Genomic DNA, 19,900 nt, shown 5'->3' on the forward strand with positions numbered 1-19,900 from the left:
AAAGTACTCTAAATAAACCATCATAATTCGTAAAGGTTAAAAAATAAGTCTTTGTGTCCAAACATGTTACATGTTTATTAAGCTTAAACAGATATATGAGTAATCCAATTTTTAAATTCTAACACCAGAATCTGAACTGAATATCCGAATAATAATTCGGATTGTTTGTTGAGTTCCGGTTACGATTTGGATGAGTTTTCTTTTAACACCCCTAATTCCCAAGCAAAGCAAATTTAAGTATTGAAACATAGTTTGACATTTATATAACTTTTGTATCACGTGTATATATATAAATATATATTTATTACATATATCTCACGATCAAACATTTGGAAAATGAAATCCTAATATTCCTAAACAGAAAAAGAAAAAAAGAAAAAATATATAAAAATAAATTTACATATATTCAAATAGCTATTCCCGCCGTCCTAGCACTACGACTCCAGATTTTCAATTCATTCTGAAACGGTGTCAAATTCAAATCCAAACCCAAACACAGTCCTCCCTCCACCTCCTTCACCACCACCGCCTCCGCTTTCGCCTTTTCGGGCTGGCTGTCACGATGCCGCCTCATGTGGCCTCCCAGCGCCTGCCCTAGCTCAAACTCCAACCCACAGATTGAGCATTCATGTGTCTTAGCCTTCGCAGGCCCCTTGTCAATTGTTTTAACCTTCTTGTGGCTCGTCCGGTGTCCCCCGAGCGCCTGGAACGACGAGAACTGCTTGTTGCATGTCTTGCAATGGAAAACCCTACCAGAATCTGACCCCGATCGATTTAGGAGCATTAAGCAGTTCGCCATAGCCATATTCTCGACTTCGCGGTCGTCATTCCAAGTTCTCTTCATTTTGATTGAATTTTGAAGTTTGGTTACAAAATGGTTATTGACTTAGCTAGTTGCTGTTGGTGATCACATATATATAGTTATGAAGACGCACGTATCATGGTGCACTCATAGGGTAAAGTAGTTGGGGTATGCTGACGGTACCACTCGTCACCTATGACGAAACTTCGACTTTTGTTTCTAGAATTTGAATTCATTGACTTTTTTAGTCAAAACTTTCAAACAAATCTCACTTAATTAGCTGCCTGCCTTGGCTGGCTAACATTTTTTTCTTTTGGGTATATATATATATATTATTAAGTTTGTTAAATAGTGTGTAAATTTTATTATAAATATATATGTATAGTGTTTTGGGTTGGAGAAGAATAATATTGGAGTATTTAAAATTGGAATCAGAATTTAATTTTATGGAATTTAAGTAGTTAAAATTGGTGGGAGCCAAAATGAAGTTAGTTGGTACTTGGTAGTATACTTATGGTTTCTAGATGAGGACGAGGTGGTCATATCATGCCATATCAAGTTCTAGATGAGGTTATATATATTTATTTAAAAAAATTTACATAATAATCAAATAAGTGTACTTATAGACCCACATCAAATGTCCTTTGTCGTAACAGTTTGGATTTTTAAAATAATTGAAGATAATAATTACGTGATCCAAGAGTAACAACAATCAGTCTTTTGTTTTGTTTTCGAAACCAACAACACACACATGGTTGTGTGTGCAGTGTGTATGTGTAAGTGAGACTTTTTAACTTTAATTTCTTCTAATTATCTTTTTTAAGTTGAAAGGCTCTTTACTTTGTGTTGAATAAATTTATATATGTAATGTTACATGTATCCATGAACGATGGTGGTGGTATAACTTAAGGAAATGAGAACGATGACGGATCTAGAAATAAATCTCACGGGTAACGTTTAAAAATAAAATTTTTTTTGCCTTATTTTATACAATATAAACGAAACAAAAGTAGAAACACGATAATAAATATAATTAAAAATATGTGTGCAAATTTCTCCACTTTGATTTTTGAAAGCTTGAAATCGAGTCATTAAACCCTTTTCTTTTACTTTATTAAATGTTTCTCTTTCGATCGCACAAATTAAAGCATTGTTCAAATACTTATCACCCATTTGCTTGCTCAAAACCGTATTTGAAGAAACACGGATCAAATACCCTAAGGTCTTAGATCCGGTTAATCTACAGGTTACGGGTAAAGTTATTACTAACTAACGATACGAGTCCGACCCCCAAGTCCAGTAATATAAACCTGCAAAACAACCACAGTGAGCTCGTTACGGGAAGGACAAGAGGGGGGGGGGGGGGGGGTTCTCCCGTAACCACCCTCCGGCGTGAGAATAAGAGGTGTTTGGGATTGCTTATTTTCACTTACTTATAACTTATAAACTTATTGAAAAGTAATAAGGTGTTTGGAATTGCTTATATTGTGAGAGAAAAAGTTCTATAAGTTACAATGTTGTAACTTATTAACTTAATGAAAAGTTTTAAGGAAGCAAAATAAGGAATCCCAAACACCCCCTAAGTACAATTCCGATGGATAAAAGTACTTAAATATTTAGAGTAGATAGTTGGGAGTGAATGAATACCTTATGGAGATGGTGAATGTATTTATAGCCGAAGCCCGAATGATGTGGGAATATGATTGGCCCAGCTGCCCCTTTCCAGAAGATGCTCTCGTAACCGCCTAGACACGTGTCCGCATATGATAAGGCGAGCTAAATGACCCATGTGCATGGTTGTAACAACTTGGACACGTGTCTGTATGTGATAGGACAAGCTAAACTTGGCCATGTGCATGTTTGTAACAGCCTGGAGAGCTGTCCTTCTTCTATTGGCTGTTGGGTCTCGTGCTCCCCAAGAAAGGATCTTGGTAAATCTTCTAGAAGGGAGTTCGTTAATTACAGCTGTCCTCTGACGTTGCCTTCTGGTCATTTTGCGGGTGAGAATGGTACCCTACGGATGACTTCTGAGGGCGTCTGAATCCTTCCGCACCTAGTCTCTGGAACTTGTTATTATTCTTCCTTTATCTTGAGTTATGCGGGTGATTTATATGCCCCGCGGGTGATACATGAGGGAGTCCCTTTTACCCGCGGGTGGTATTCAGGTGTGTTTGGGTCTTTTTGGTACCCTACCTCTATAAGTCCCCCAGCTCATTGTTTCTTCCGCGTGAAGTTTTTATGCGGGTGAAATTTTGGACTTAGGGATATTTCTTGGGGGTTTTTGAATTTCATGTGTCTAGTGAAGATATTTTATGTTGGTGTGGATAAGTATGAAGGAGTATGATGAGACGGTCCACAGTTGTGACACTCGTCATTTTTCTGATTCGATATGTTTTTTGCCTCCGTATAGTAAACCGACCCGATTCGTATCCCGAATCCTTAGATTTATCAAAATGATAGATTTTATGTTTCATAATCATCTCACGCTTGTCAGATCGCGAAAGCACCTTTTACAGCTCTTAAAATGTTCCTATAATGTTCAAAACATCTCAAAACGAACCGCATGGACCAAATCAAAAAATCAAAGTTGGAGACCAACCCCACCCCTAGGGGCGCTGCCCTTAGCCAGGCCTGCAGTCACAAGTTCATTTTGTTTGTTGTTTTGTGCGTTGTTTGACCTTTTAAACTTAACCAAATGCGTGTAAACCTCAAAAGCAACCTTATTACTAACTCTTTACTCTTTCCCTATATAAACAAGACCATTCTATTTTCTTTTGGTTGCTCTTTCTTCTCCAAAAACTCTCTCAATCTAAGATCCAAATGTCCTTTCTTCAAGTTCTTAATTCATCTTCCACATTAATGCTAACCTTGTTTATAACTAATTATTGTTACTTAAAGATTGTTATTACAACATATATATAATATTTACCCCTTGTTTCCTTCGGCTTTCACTTCTCCGGTCATGGTCGGCTGAGGTGAAGTGCTTATAAGACAAGGCTACATGGAGGATTATTGCAATAATTGACTAACTTTCTAACTTGTTTAATGTTTACTAATCTTGTTTAGTTTTTGTTTATTTTAGTTTGTAAACTCATTTTTGTAAGTTCCATGGTATTGGGTATGTGGTGCCTAGCCTTGGTTTCGTCCCGAGTTGAGAACCGAACCAAAATCGAACTTTCGTTTAAATGCTTTATTGTTGACTTATTGTTTGCAAAACTTGAACATTATCATTTCTAAGTTTATTTAATAGGTTATATGATATTGGGTATGTGGCAACCAACCTCGGTTTCATTCCGAGTCAAGGACCGAACCAAAACCGAACTCTTGTTTAAAAAACTTATTATGTCTTTGTTAACACTTTAAATTATGTTTACGCTTATTATTATTGTTTAGTTCCTAACCATTTTAGTTTCCAAATCATTTTAAATAGTTCAATGGTATTTGGGTATGTGGCAACCATCCTCGGTCTTATACCGAGTCAAGGACCGAACCAAGACCGAACTAAACCGGGTTCATCCGCTTAAGACACACTAGATGTGTTTTGGGCCACAAAATCTAATTTTTCTTTAAAACTATATTATAACACTAATGTTAATTGTTTTCTCAAAATACTTGGCGTGTCGCTCCAACTTGATTTTATAACAAGTTTGGATCGATAAAACCAAACACTCGCTTAATGGATGTTAAGGTTCTTCTCAATAGAACTACAAACTTGGTTAAGTTTACTTTTGATTTTATTGAGTTATCTCATAACATTTATCACTTTGGAGTGTCGGCTTCAGACTTGACTTATTATTCAAGACCCGAACCGACTAATACGAAAGCTCGTAAATCCCGTTTTTGTATCTATATAACAAAGGGTCTTGCAATGTTGCATTTATTCCCACATAGTTACTTAACATAGATTAAGTAGATCTAATGAATAGAATACCGAGATTCGATTTTGAGCAAACTTACTTTTCAAAAACCGTTACCTTAATTTCTCTAGTATTTACATTTTAAACCTCAAACTTTGATTAATTATTTAACTTGTCATTTTATTTTACTTTAAAGTATTTCAAGACCATCTTCTAAACTAAAACCCTTTTAACCTAGACCTCACTTGTTGAACTTATTATCCCGGTGTATCACAAACAACCCTTCGAGTTATGTGTTTCATGTGAGTAATCACACTCCCCCTTTTTACGCTTTTATACTTTTGTGGGTGGCATGCATACCATATTCAAACTTACTTGTTTTATGACCTCATTATCAAATCCACAATTCAACATTATGTGTTTGTAGGAATACTTGCTTGATCTTTGTTTATGCCTCAATTTGATTATGTGCACAACTGCTTATTTTTATGTTGTTGTTGGAACGCAATAAGTATGATCATACGCTCCCCTAACTACTTAGCCTTGTGCAAGTAGCATAGGGCATCATTATCCGAGTATGTTGGTTGTTACCAAGGAGAAAGGATCCTCATTCTCCGAGTATTTTGGGTGTTACCAAATAGAAAGGAGCCAAAGTTATTTGCTTTACATTTACAATGGTTGTTGTATTATTCTATTTACACATATGAATTGTGATTTTTGCCTCATTATACACATACGTCAAAACTATGTATTGCTCACCAACATTCGTGTTGATCAAATCTATTTTATGCATGCTATAGGTTTACTATTTGATTGCTTGTGAAGATTGAAGACGGATCACTTAGATCATACATTTAGGATACTTTAACGAATATTGTGTGGACGTAATTGTTTGTATTTTATTGTGAACAAGTTGTATTTGTGATTATTGAATGAAATAAACAAGTTGAGTAAATATTGTCACTTTAATAATGTCATCGCGTTCTTGAGCAATCCGTTGCACCTCAGAATGTTCCGACGCCTCTGGTCGGAGTGTGACAACAGTGTCTGTACAGTTGAAATGACGTTTAAGCCGGTTGTCAATTGTACCAGACTGTTCTCTTTTTCGCTTTCCCAGTTTTCTCGCGTGACGTGGCACACTCCTATTGGATCCTCCATTTCTCTCTCTATAGTCAATATCCCATCGCATTTATTGCGATGGGTATAAATAGGACGATTATCCCCTTTTGGAGAGCTTTTATCATCTTGAATCATTCATCTTCTCCTTTTCTTCTTAAAGCAAATCTGAATCTTTATACAATTCATCATAGCTCGCTGCTTTTCGTTACCGATTGAGGCCGGGGAAAAGAAAGGAAATCCGTACATAGATAAGATTGCCATCAGCTGGAAAGAAAGAGACTACGAAGACATCGTCAATGTATACGGGTTGGCCCTGGAGTGGGCGTCATAATTCCCGGCTGCAGGTTCAACCGCCTATAAGCCTTCGAAGGGTAAGATGGCTCTTTACGCAGAAGATTTTACGACTGGGAATCTTTGATTCCCAATTACCAGGTTCCTTGGGATCTGACATGCTATAAGGTTCATTTGTCTCAGATACATCCGTTCGGACTGATGAGAATCCGTCATTTCGAGTTCTATTGTCGTGCCAACAATTTGGTGCCCTATGTTGACAAGTTTGCTGTTTTCTACAAGATGGAAAAGCCGTGGTGGGTGGTTCAGCTGGTCGAACACCGGTAAAAGGGTTATTGGGACCGAGCCACCACGTAGCACTTACGATTGGCGCACCAATTTTTTCTGGATTCGGTAAGACGTGATTCTTTTTTCCGATGGTTCATCGTTCTTCGAATGAGAGATTACTGGAGATACACGCTGCTGCATATGAGAACCTCCCATGGTACGTTATCATGACCCACACGCCAACTCCAATGCGTGCGATAATCGAGGGTGCGTTAGTGCGTGCTGGCATGAGCCGTTTGTGGCCATTTCCGGAAGAAGAGCTGTTTTACCAGAAACCTGATGAAAGTATGTCTGTTTTTGTTTCTTGTGTATTTTGTTTTTGTGCTAACTATTTAATTATGTAGGTGAGGGACCCATTCTATGCGTCTGGTTGGATCGCGTGGCAGGGATTATGACCCACCGCCCTCGAGATCATGAGGTATTAGCGTTTTTGGACCGCACACGCGATAACTTTTTGTGTCAATCTACTTTGCGCCCGGAACCCGTAGTATCCGAGTCTATGTTTTGCCAAAGGTGAGGGAGTCTTGAACCCTCGCCCTTTGTCGGCACTCACTTCTAGCGAGTGATCGTGCTTCTTACTTCTAGTGATGAGTCGTCACCCTGTGAAGAAGATGAGTCATCCGTTGATACTACTGATATTGAGAGTATCATGAATGCTATTGCAGGTTTAAGCAGGAAGAGGAAACATCCTTCCTCAAGTAAGGTGGCAGATGAGGTCAAGAGTACCTCTGAGGTAGTTACGGGTGAAGATGATCGCACCACCTCTGATCCAGATGTTGTTGATGTTGACGCCCCCAAGCCGACTGGGAAGGGTAAGTCACGTGTATCCAAACCTCCCATCCCCAAAAAATAAAAGAAGGTGCGCCTAGGGGATCACATCAACCTTGTTGCCTCCACCAAATTTATGCAAGGTATTACACTTGATAGCGATTGTGCTCTTGACCCTGTCACTGTAATAGCGTGTTTTCTGATGAAGTGTATTTTTGCAGATTCCACTGAAGAGAATCCCAAGGATCCATCGGACCAAGGGAAAGTATCTCTGCTTGTTTCTCCACCCGCATCACCGCCCAAGTCTGTATTTGAATCTCTGTCTAACTCTCCACCAAAAAATATTGAAGATACATTTATTTTGGAAGATACTCCTCCAGGCGGGGGTGAGCAAGGGGGTACTTCACAAAATTTTAAAGAGCCTGTTATCCTTTTGCTTCCCAACTCCCCTCCTCATTTTTCAGATCTAGGGGCCATAACACTCTCTCTACCGGTCCTCAAGCGTCTTCCTCTCGCTTTTATAAAGACAGGGAGCCTGCGGAATACTATGGCCAGATTAACTCTTATGAGGATCCATTGATACACCACCCGCATTGGTCTGTGCGTCAAGGATCGCTGTTTACTGATAACGATGTTTGCCACGAATTCCCGCAACAAGGAATTGCTCATGCTGAGAGGCAACGCCAACGCGGGCGACCTCGTTATGAATTGGCAAACTCCTTATCTTACAATTTGGCTAATGTTGTTTTCACCAGTTAGGAAATCTACCGAGACTGGTTAGCTATGAGTGACACGTGGGACGAGTTGGAGAAAAGCGCTGAGGTGGCCAAGGAGGAGGCAGATGATGACCGCGTGGCTGCTAATACTGCGAAATGGAAGTTAAGAGATGCGGAGAAGGCCTTGGAAGTTTAGAAGGCCCGACAAGCTGCTGCTGCTAAAGGATGGGAGGACATGCAAGCATCAAAATGCCATTATGGAAGCTTCTCGCGAGCAAATCCGTGCTAAGGAGGGTGAGCTAATGCATGCTGATGAGGCTAAAGCCACCTTGTAGAAGCATGTAGATGAGCAGAATGATCTTATCTCTTCCTATCTGGAAGAGATAAAGACTTTGAAGGCTGAGGAATCCGCTAAAGATGACCATATTGCTAAACACGCCGAGAACAACATGCACAAGCCTTGGATTGTGCTGAGCACAAGATGGATCTTGTCCAGGCTGACGCAGATGAAAAATGGTTGATGTGTGAGGGAATCCCCCAGGTAACATATTCTTTCCTCTGATATTTTATATGCATTCGAACTATTTTCTTATATTTCTTGTAAATAGGTTAGTGAGCACATTCGAGACGGTGCTGATCTTGGTGATTGCGTTGCAGAGTTACTTGTCGCATCATCCCAAGCTGGTCGGCAAGCTGGTTTCCAAGAAGGCCTCAAATTTGTAGAGAAAAGGGCGCCCTCTTGAGGAGTTTGACTTGTATGGTCAGGATACCGCGGAACGCTACGCTGAGAAGACTAAAGCGTTTGATAACTTGACGAACCTGATCCAAGAGGCGGCAAAGGAGCTTGCCGATCAAGATGACGGTGTTGAGAAGCTAAAGGCATATTTTGCGGTTGACAAGGAGAAAGAGAATTCAGAAGATGATGAGCAAGATCAGCCTTTATAACTTTGTACTTGTAAATTTTATCCCTTTTAGGATCTTCTTAATCTTTTGTACTGTAAACTCCAATGTAACCGTCTTTATTTTTGTAATCCTCTTTTGGCATTAATATAAGAAGTTTTATCCTTTACACTTTGTTTTATGTATAATATAAGTGTTAGGTTTTAGGATCTTCTTAGTTGTTAATAAAGGATCACCTAAAATTTATTTTAAGGACATGCGGGTTCTCTATGGCACACAGGCCAGGAATTTTATTTTAAGGACAAACGGTCCTCTCTGGAATGCAGACCAGGAATTTTATTTTAAGGACACGCGGGACCTCTCTGTCATGCGGGCCAGGAGTTTTATTTTAAGGACATTCAGGTCCTCTCTGGCACTCAGGACAGGAAATATTTTGTTACTAACAAAAGACTCACATATAGCTTTAATCGATTATTTTGGTAAAAGTGGCACGCATTCCTAACTATAATACAAGTAGTGACATAATATGTCGTTTTTACTAACTATCAGGGCACGCAGGCCAAAAAGAAAATATACGTAACGAAAGTTTTGCTCATATGTAACATCTCTTTAACTGAGCAATGTTCCAAGCCGCGTGTGATCCTGACTGACAAGGACCAAGCCTTGATGAAATCCTGTGACATAGTCTTTCCAGAAGCTACCAAAATCCTTTGTAGGTGGCACAACACACAGAAAATAAAGAACAAACATAAGAGTCTTTTTCAGACATATATCTTTGAATACTTCTCTTACTGGTGGAAAGTACTGTATGAGTCGCCAACAAAATCTATGTACGACTACAACTGCGGTCAAATGGAAGCAACGTTAGCTAGACACGGCAGACGCGGTAAGTCTTTGTCCCGTATATACACATGATTTTAGATTCTAGTTGTACATTGCATAATTGTTTTTTTTTAATTTGTTTCCAGATGCTTGGTATTATATTTGCGACAACTGGTTGGAACCATACAAAGAAAAGTTCGTGTCCTGCTGGATTGACGACTGCCTAAACTTCAGCGAACATAAAACAAACAGAGTAGAGGACCAGCACGTGAACATGAAGAGATACCTTCCGGGGCCGAACAATTCGCTAGACTCTATTGCGGCGTTTGCCCTTCAAGTCGTGAATTCCCAAATGGAAGAAATCGGTGCAACATTTGAAGACTCCCATGTTAGGATCAAGAAGTACCATTAGTTGACTTTGTTTAATAAGCTACTTAATTGGGTGTCGATTTTTGCTCTCACTAAACTTGAAAAAGAGCTGACTTTGCTTGAAATTGCAAGATACGGGGGGTTCGCGCGACCACCGGTTACAGATATCCCGGGGCCTGCCGTGTGCTTGTAAGCTTAACAGGTACACTATTAACAACGTACGTATTCCATTGAAAGACATAGACCCCTTTTGGAGGAAGCTAGATTTCAGTCCGGCGTTTGTTCAATACGAAGAAACGGACTATGAAGCGGAGCTAGAAGATGTGAAAAAACAAGTTCTTCGACTAAACAACCGAATGAAAAAATCGTACTGCCCATCCCTGTCAATTGATCCCCACAGACAAACCTCGTACTCTCTGTCCTCGTCAACTGATCTCTATAGACATAGCTCGTACGCACCGTCCCCGTCATTTGACCCTCAGAGACACAACTCTTATGCCCCCTCCCCATCATTTGATCTCTACAAACATAGCTCGTACGCCCCGTCCCCGTCATTTGATCCCCACAGACACTGATCGTACGGCCCCTTGTCACGGGAACAAACACCCGAAACCCCCACCCATTCGTTGTCGCGTTCCCAGTCTCAGTCTCAGCCCCGGTTTAAGATATCTAAACCACCTAAACGTTCATCTTAAAAGCAACAGACCGCAACCGACCTTGGTTTCCCATTACTGTGTAACCCAAAGGACAACCCAATCATAGAAAAGTATACGCACATCATTCCTACCTAGGCATACCCGTTCATCTTAGGAATAAGTGATGTAAAGCCAGATGGTAATTGTGGTTTTTGAGCAATCGCTCTCGGTTTAGGCATGCGTCAAATAAACTGAAGGAGGTTAGAGCACGCACGAGGAATGAGATGGACACTAACCAATCGTGGTGGAGGAACAGGTTGAAATACGAGACAAATGGTAATTATGACACGGTTCATGATTTGCTAGACTACTCGATGTCGGCTTTATTCCAACAAAAGAGTAGCTGGTTTTCGGTACCTGTTCACGGACACGTGGTGGCTCAAACGTTTGATTGTGTTTTAATCAATCTCCATCTAACCTATAGTGAGAGTTACTTCCCTATGAGAAAGAGTCCCGAACCACTATCTCAGATTCCAATATAGCTATCTTACATGTTCAAGATAATCACTGGCTCAACATACACATAGAAGGGAATTTCCTCGTGCCGTTACCAGCACGTCAATGGGAAGAATACGCCAATGAAGCGGCACACGAATGGAAGTATTTGTACGAAAATCGTATAAAAGAGCATATGCGAATAAGGGAAACTTGGGGAGTGCAAACTGAAGAGTCAGTTTATTTAGGATGACGTGTATGCTTTAGTTTGAGAAATTATTAATAAAATGTTTGTATTATCAACAATTTTTTTTACATATACTTTTTTTATATATACTTGAGAATGATAAAATATATATTAAAAATATTATAAAAAATCAACAATTTTTTTATATATATACTTTTTTATATATACTTGAGAATTATAAAATATATATTAAAAATAATATACAAAATCAACAATTTTTTTATATAAACTTTTTTTTATATATAACTGAGAATGATAAACTATATATTAAAAATAATATAAAAAATATCAACAATTTTTTTATATATACTTTTTTTCTATATATACGTGAGAATGATAAAATATATGTTAAAAATATTATAAAAAAACTCAACAATTTTTTTATATATATATATTTTTTATATATACTTGAGAATGATAAAATATATATTAAAAATAATATAAAAAAATCAACAATTTTTTTTATATATACTTTTTTTATATATACTTAAGAACGATAAAATATATATTAAAAATAATATAAAAAATATCAACAATTTTTTTATATATACTATTTTTATATATCTTGAGAATGATCAAATATATATTAAAAATAATATAAAATAATCAATAATTTTTTTATATATACTTTTTTTTATATATACTTGAGAATGATAAAATATATATTAAAAATAACATAAAAAATATCAACAATTTTTTTATATATACTTGAGAATGAAAAAATATATATTAAAAATAATATAAAAAATATCAACAGTTAAAAATAATTTTGATATACTTACTTGAGAATGTAATGTAAACAAATAATAAAATGTATATTAAAAATAATACAATAAATATCTGCATGCAGATCAGATCCGTGGCGGATAGGCCGATCCCTCGCGTATTTTGCTGCAGATCAGATCCGTGGCGGATAGCCAATCTATGGCGGATCTGATCCATATTTGATTGTATTAAATACCCACGGGTTATAACCGTTCCTCACGCCAAAGCCTCAAAACACGATCAAACTTTCAATCAAAACATCACCAGATTATACCACCAAAACCACCACCACCGAAAAATAATGACGACTGGGTCCGAAAATAGCATCTACACAGCCATAATAATTTTGTTCAGAAATAGTGGCGGCTGTGTAAAGGCTATTTTAGAGTCCGTTATTATTACAAACTAAAACCATATGTTGGCGGAAAATAATGACGACAGGGTCCGAAAATAGCATCTACACAACCATAATAATTTCGTTCAGAAACAGTGGTGGCTTTGTAAAGGCTATTTTGGAGTCCGTTATTATTACAAAATAAAACCATATGCTGGCGAAAAATAACGACGATAGGGTCCGAAAATAACATCTACATAGCCATAATAATTTCGTTCAGAAATAGTGGTGGCTGTGTAAATGCTATTTTGGAGTCCGTTATTATTACAAAATAAAACCATATGTTGGCTGTGTAGATGCTATTTTGAAATTATGTGTTACAAGTGCAGTTGTCGAGAGCTGGCGGAACACTTTAGTAGTCCGCCTTCATAAATCCCAACAGTGTCCTTAATTGGGGATTGTGGTGATTGTGAGGATCATCACTGGTCAGCCACATAATAAAGTCCGGTATCAACCTACTTGGGGTTGTCCAGTATCAACATAGATTGCACCGATGCACCCACGTGGGGTTCATTTAACAATCTTCGGTTTTTGATGAATTCGGTGTCACCCCAAATTGTCGCCTTGTTGATGTTAACCGATCAGTGACTCGATAATATCAATAGGGCTGACACAGCTGGTGGAGGAGATATGCGGGCATAACTATACCTGTATAGGGTACATTACTTAAAGTTATCCGGTGTATCCTGCCGGATTTGACATCCCGGTGACTGGAGTTCAGTGACCGACACATATTTGCTCACTTCTCGGTGATTGGAATGCTGCGGCAAAGATTTGCTGTGTAGATGCTATTTTTCTAGTGGTTATCCAGAAGAACTGCTAATAAGCCCGGATATTATTAGGAAATAATCGATGTATAGATGTTTTTTGATGCAATTAATAAAATTTGTAATTTATTATTGGTTTAATATTAAATTCATGTTATTATTATTATTTGTAAATTATTATTGCTATAAAATTTGTGTTATTATTGGAACTCACAGTATATAAAAATTATATAACAAACGTGTTTTATTTTGTATAAATATTACTCACAATATTTTTAAAAAGTTTATAATATTATTTTAAAGTTAAGCCGCCACATAGAGACCTATCAGTGACGGATAGACCCACAGATGATACATGCCTTTGTCTCTCATCAGTTACCACTATTAAACAAAACAAACACGCACCCTTCTGTCCGACCCATTTCCGTTTGACATAAACTATTCAAGATCCGACCCGGCAACATCAAGGTAAGTAAAATACTTGTATTAAAAAAAGAGGTTTTGTTTTATATTAAGGGTTTGGGTTTGAAAACGGGTTGGATTAAGGGTTTTAGGTTAAATTTGGGTGTTAGGTTACGAAACTTGTTTCAAAACGGGTTGGATTTGAAACGCGTTAAATATGGTTCCCTGGTTAACACACGGGATTGAAAATGAAAAGGGTTAACTTTGGGTATTAGGTTAAGAAACTTGTTTCAAAACGAGTAGGATTTGAAACGGGTTAAATTTGGGTTTGAGGTTAACAAACGGATTTGAAAACGGGCTTTGTAACATCCCAAAATTTCTAAATAAAATTAATTATATTAATTATTGTTGGTGAGAAATTTTACTTGGGTTAGCGGAGAAATAATAAAATAAGTAGGAGTTAGTATGGGTCGGGCTAGTGCTGGATAATGGATTTGGGTTACGGACTTGGGAAGGAAGGAAGAGACCATGGGCTTGAGCCCATGATCCATAATTATATAAACCTTAAATCCCCATTTTCCATTCATTTCACACATATTCCATACACCACCCAAAACACACACTTAGCTCTCTCTCATCCTACTCTCTCTCTCTCTCTCTTTATGCCGAAACCAAGAAGAAGAAGAAGGAGAACCGATTTCCGACCCGAGGTAATGATAGTATGATTTTGTTTGAACTCAAACCCGTTAGATTTAGCCACGTAACGACGAGCCGACACCGTTAAACCGTTAAAGTCATGAGATCCAGATGGAATCAGATATAAACCGAACCTAAGATGAGCTTAGGGGTCTCCCTAGCTCAGATCTGGATCGAACGGGACAAAAAACGGTGAAAACGGTGGTAAAACGGCTGAGATATATCGTTTTTTCGGGCGATATCCCGGTTTTCCGGCGAAGGCGGCGCCGGAAAGGCGACGCCAGAGTTGGGTGTACGAGGTAAGGATGTCAGAGAATTTTCTCTGACATTCTGACCTAACCCTAGTTCGTTAGCGGTGACTTAACGAACTAGAAGGCAGTTCGTTAATCCATTTTGTTAAGTCATTCGTTAAGGATAAGTGACAAAGAAGCTCCAGTTCGTTAAGTAGTTCGTTAAGGAAGAATTAACAAATGAACCCCAATTCGTTAAGGGTTCAGTTCGTTAAGGATTTAGTTCGTTAAAGGACCAGTTCGTTATAAAGGTTCAATTCATTATGAAGGATGACGAACTAGTATAACGAATCAGCTAAGGAAAGATAACGAATCAGGACAACGAAGCGGATAAAGAATTAGAGTGTGATCTGATAACGAACTAGACTTAATTTGTTATAGAAATGTGTTGGTGAATAAAATAATAATTTAAAATCCTAATGGAAAATATGCTAAGACAGCTCGACCCCAGCCAGGGGCTCTGCCCCTTGGACCCTGCTAGGGGCTGCCGTCCCTAGACCCCGCTGCCCAGGGCACTGCCCCCGGACCCCAGTTCGTTGAGGGTAATAAATAAGATAGAAACGCGATATGGAGAGTGATAGTAATCAATGCGCGTAATTGTATTGCAGTTAGCCGTGCACAGCCAAAGAAAGGAGTAACCATTAACGGAGGAAGTAACTGAGTTCAGGTGAGTTTCTAGCCCCACTTCCTTGTTATGTTTTCGGGGCTGTGTGCGTACTCGATGTGATTGTTATTACACTTACCTTAAGTGGTAAGTGTATGCCTTGTATGAATTACGTATGATGATTGCTTGACGGTGCATGAAAGATCTTCGGATATTGCATGTACTGCCAGGTGATAGTCAAAGATATGACGATATAAATAAATTTGATATATGAATGATTGATTGTCGTACGTGAACGATCTTCGGATATTGCGCGTACTATCAGTTTATAAATAAAGATACAAATGTCTTATGTAATATATGGATGATGTATGAACATTGTAAATGAACACTTGTCGGGGCGTGAACGATATTCGGATATTGCACGTACCGACAAGGGGTATGACTGTTAAACTAGGGATGTAAGGAACGCCTAACGTGTTCTTATGCTAAATTGTACTTGTGGTACATGTATACATGTACATGAATGCTATGTAAGTTCTACGTCCGACATAGTAAGTTAGGACGACAAATCCATCTAACTTCCGTTGGACATAGACTTGGCATGTGGTGACGTAGTTAAGGACTGCGGGCCTTATACGTGTTATAGATGTTAGATGGGAACACAGTTAAGGACTGTGGTCCTTATACGTGATATTAATGATAGATGTGAACGTAGATAAGGACGGTGGGCCTTATACATATTAAGACAATAGACGTCAACGTATATAAGGAATTTGGACCTTATACTTATTGTAGATAGGCTCCAGCATAGGAAAGGACTGTGGACCTTATACGTGCTGTATTTGTGTTGTGGTAGCATAGGGGAGGACTGCGTACTTCGTACGTGCTATGGTTTAGGTTGCAACATAGGGAAAGACTGAGGACCTTGTACGTGTTGTTAATATAGGATGGTATAGGGAAAGACTGCGGACCTTGCACGTACCATAATTTGGTGAACATAGGTAAGGACTGCAGACCTTTTACATGTTCACGACCTTGAGTACAGGTATAGACGGCGGACTATGAACGTACTCTAGGTAGACTGAGGTTAGTGATTGTAGATATGTATGTATATATTGTAGTAGGGTAACTGATTAGGTATGGGTACGTATCGTCGGATGTGAATGTATGTATGATATACGTATGTGTTGTATGTCGCCTAATTAACTAGAACTCACTTAGCGTAGCTGACTTTTAGTATGCACGTAGGTGATCAGGCTGAAGAGATAGCATGAGGATGGCACGTGGCACGGATTGAACGGCTGGCATCTGAAGATGAAAGAAATGATGTTTTAAATATAATGTTTTATATGATGGTTTAAAACAAAAGATTAATGTTTTGTACCGAATGATTAAAATTAATGTTTCCGCGAAAGTTTTTAATTAACTCTGATATTTAGAACTGTGTTTATGAGTAAATCCAACGCTAAAGTAGGGCTACTGGGAACGGGGCCTTACAGGTTTGTTAATGAAACGAGTTAAATTTGGTTCCTCGGTTAACGAACAGGTTTGAAAATGAAACAGGTTAAATTTGGGTTTGAGGTTAACAAACGGGTTTGTTAATGAAACAGGTTAAATTTGGTTTCTCGGTTAACGAACGGGTTTGAAAATGAACGGGTTAAATTTGGGTTTGAGGTTAACAAACGGGCTTGTTAATGAACGGTTTAAATTTGGTTCCTCGGTTAACACACGCGGTTGAAAATGAAACGGGTTAAATTTGGGTTTGAGGTTAAGAAACGGGTTTGATAAACTTTGTTTGAAAACGGGTGGGTTTGAAACGGGTTTGATAGACTTTAGTTTGATAAACTTATATTATATCTTAAATATAGATGGAGAAATCTACATTGAAGGGGATGAGCTTCTACAAGGCTATCCGCCTTTGACTTTTAAACCAGAGTCCGATTACCATATCCGGTTTTCGCAGCTAGCACCACCTTGTCTATGGACTTTATAAGAAGTGTTCGGGCGGAAGACAGGATAAAAGAAATTATTGGGACTAATACACCATGGGAAAGGTGGTTTACCGCCAACCATTCAGCGTACCGGGCTCTCACGCTAGAGTTTTACTCTACGTTCATTTTCATGTATTTTTTTTCTTTTCAAATAACTTATAAATAGATTTAACACACGTGTTAATATTGTTTCAGGCCACAGTCGGCTGGAGAGCCGCAGGTCGAGATGCTGGTTGATGGTGTGGATACTAGTCAGGCGAAGGTTCGTTTCTGTATGCTCGGGGAGGACCGTTATCTGTCGATGGAGGAGTTTGCTTTGGCGCTCGGCTTGTACACGCCACAGGAGTTAGACCAGCCTATTTACAGGGAGAGCATACACGAGACACTTGATGATGTGTTGAAGCGTTGGTGGACGGCAATTATCGATGATGCATCGCCCGATGCCCCAGACTCCCGATCCTCATCCATCAGGGACCCGTTGCACATGTATAATATAATATAATATAATATAATATAATATAATATAATATAATATAATATAATATAATATAATATAATATAATATAATATAATATAATATAATATAATATAATATAATATAATATAATATAATATAATTGTTTCGTATTTTTATAGATGTACCTACACAGACTTATCGCTTTTATCATACAAGGTCGCGATCAGAGGGCAGATCACTACAACCTCTGTGAGCTGTTTTTTTTTTGCGATGCCTGCTTACGGGGAGACACTGCAACCTAGCTCGCGCGTATGGCGACTACTTGGCCATTTACTGGCACAGGCAAGGCCACGAGTCGTTGGTCGGTGGCACGTACGTTACGCGGATTGTGATTACTTTGGGCTACGCGGACCGACTGGATACCCTACCCATTCAGCCGTCGATTCGCCCGCGACCGCTGGACCGTTCACGGGCACAGGGCATGCGCATTCCGGAAGATTAACGTCCGGTTGCACCTGGTCACTGATCTACATGCTCCGCCCTACGTCGAGGTCCCACTTGTCGAGCCTCCGCCAATCGAGGAGCCGGAGGTGCATATTCAAGACGTGGCAGTTGACAATGCGGACGGTGAGGGCGAGGCCGGTGATCAGGTACGTTTTATTTTATCTTTTAATTTCTTTTTGTATCTTCGTGTTATTAACGTTATTTTATCGTGTTCGTAACAGCCACCGCATCAGGTTCCGCAGCACGTTCCGCGTACATATCGCGCCGTGCGTTTGGATGCGGCCACTGACTCCCGGCTACGGAGAGTGGAGCGTGGAGTGTCATAGCTCCGTAGTCAGGTGACCTGGATGGTTGGGTCAATGTTTGCCCAGTGGCATGGTGACCTATTCACATCACAAGCGCCACTTTTCGACAAGGAGGGGAGAACGTCGGGCGATGATGACGCGGGTGGTGCTGCATTTTAGATTTGTTTTTGTATGTTGTTTCTTTTTCCCGAACTCGTTTCGCTTTTTTCAAACTCGTAATGTATTAATTATTATTATTATTATTATTATTAAATCTCGTTTTGTTTATTTTGTTAGTTTTCCATTTTTAGTTGTTTCGTTGTAACTTTAAAACGAATCAAAAAATGGTTACACTTGACTAACAAAAAAACAAAACAAAAAGAACTCGTTATGTATTTATTATTATTACATAAATCTCGTTCTGTTTATTTTGCTCGTTTTCAATATTAAAATTGTTGTTTCGTTGTAACTTTAAAACTGATCAAAAAATGGTTACACCCGACTAACAAAAAAACAAAACAAACAAAAAGAATAAATAATAATAAAAACAAAAACAAAAACAAAAAAAAAGACAACAAAAGACAAAAAAATAATAAAATAATTAAAAAAGACAACAAAATAACAAAAAAAACACGTTTTTCCAAAACACCTACCAATCCCTAGCGGATTGCCCAATCCGTAGCGGATTGAGTAGGTGATTTTGAAACACCATACGGTGTATCTAGAAAACCCATTACATAATACATTTTTACATCTTTATCATTATCTTTTCTCTCTCCTTCACTCACAACCACTTTCAAATATATTAAAAAATAAATAGAGGATGGAAAGTGTTTCTTCAAATTTACTCAAAATTTACCAATCTCTTTAAATTTTCTCTCTTCTCTACCCACAGCCACTTACCATTCTCTAAATTATTTTTTAGAGAATTCACTCATAAAGTTTAGATGAGCTAATGAGAATGCTCTAATGTTTGTTTGAATTTTTGTTTTTTGAACTAAAATTTGTCACATGTGGTTTTGCATGTTTTATCCGTATTCAAGTAGTGTAACATCCTAAAATTTATAATGTGAATAAAGAAAGTTACGTTTAGTGATTTCGCGTTATTAATTAATTAATGTCGAGTAAAGAACGGATCATGGACTTAGATTAATTGAGATGGGTTAAATGAGAATGAGCCTTAGGTCCATGGGCTTTAAGGGATATAAATATCCCCTAAACCCTAAACCATCATTCATTTCTATCTTATTCTCTAACACACTCCAAAACACACACGACCCGAACCAAGATCCAAAGACGAGGACCCGAGCTTGTTGGTGCTAGATCGTCGTGACGAACCAAAGCAGCAAGACCAGCTCGTGTTCGTAGTTCGACTCATTTACGGTACGTTTATAT

General features: G+C 38.4%; 1 protein-coding gene across 1 annotated transcript; it reads right to left on the minus strand.

Moving 5' to 3' along the window:
• Positions 1-406: 406 nt before the first annotated feature.
• LOC143576741 (uncharacterized) lies at positions 407-805 on the minus strand. Its single transcript, XM_077060765.1, has one exon. It carries the CDS (start codon positions 803-805, stop codon positions 407-409), a length of 399 nt encoding a protein of 132 aa, XP_076916880.1.
• Positions 806-19,900: the final 19,095 nt, after the last annotated feature.

Source organism: Bidens hawaiensis, unplaced genomic scaffold (assembly GCF_021521415.1).
Source record: "Bidens hawaiensis isolate Kalapana, Puna unplaced genomic scaffold, B.hawaiensis_p1.1 tig00028278_1, whole genome shotgun sequence".
Taxonomy (NCBI): Eukaryota; Viridiplantae; Streptophyta; class Magnoliopsida; order Asterales; family Asteraceae; genus Bidens; species Bidens hawaiensis.

Bases quoted from the DNA above. Each gene is read 5' to 3' on its own strand.
- LOC143576741 (XM_077060765.1), bottom strand. From the start codon at position 805: ATGGCTATGGCGAACTGCTTAATGCTCCTAAATCGATCGGGGTCAGAT.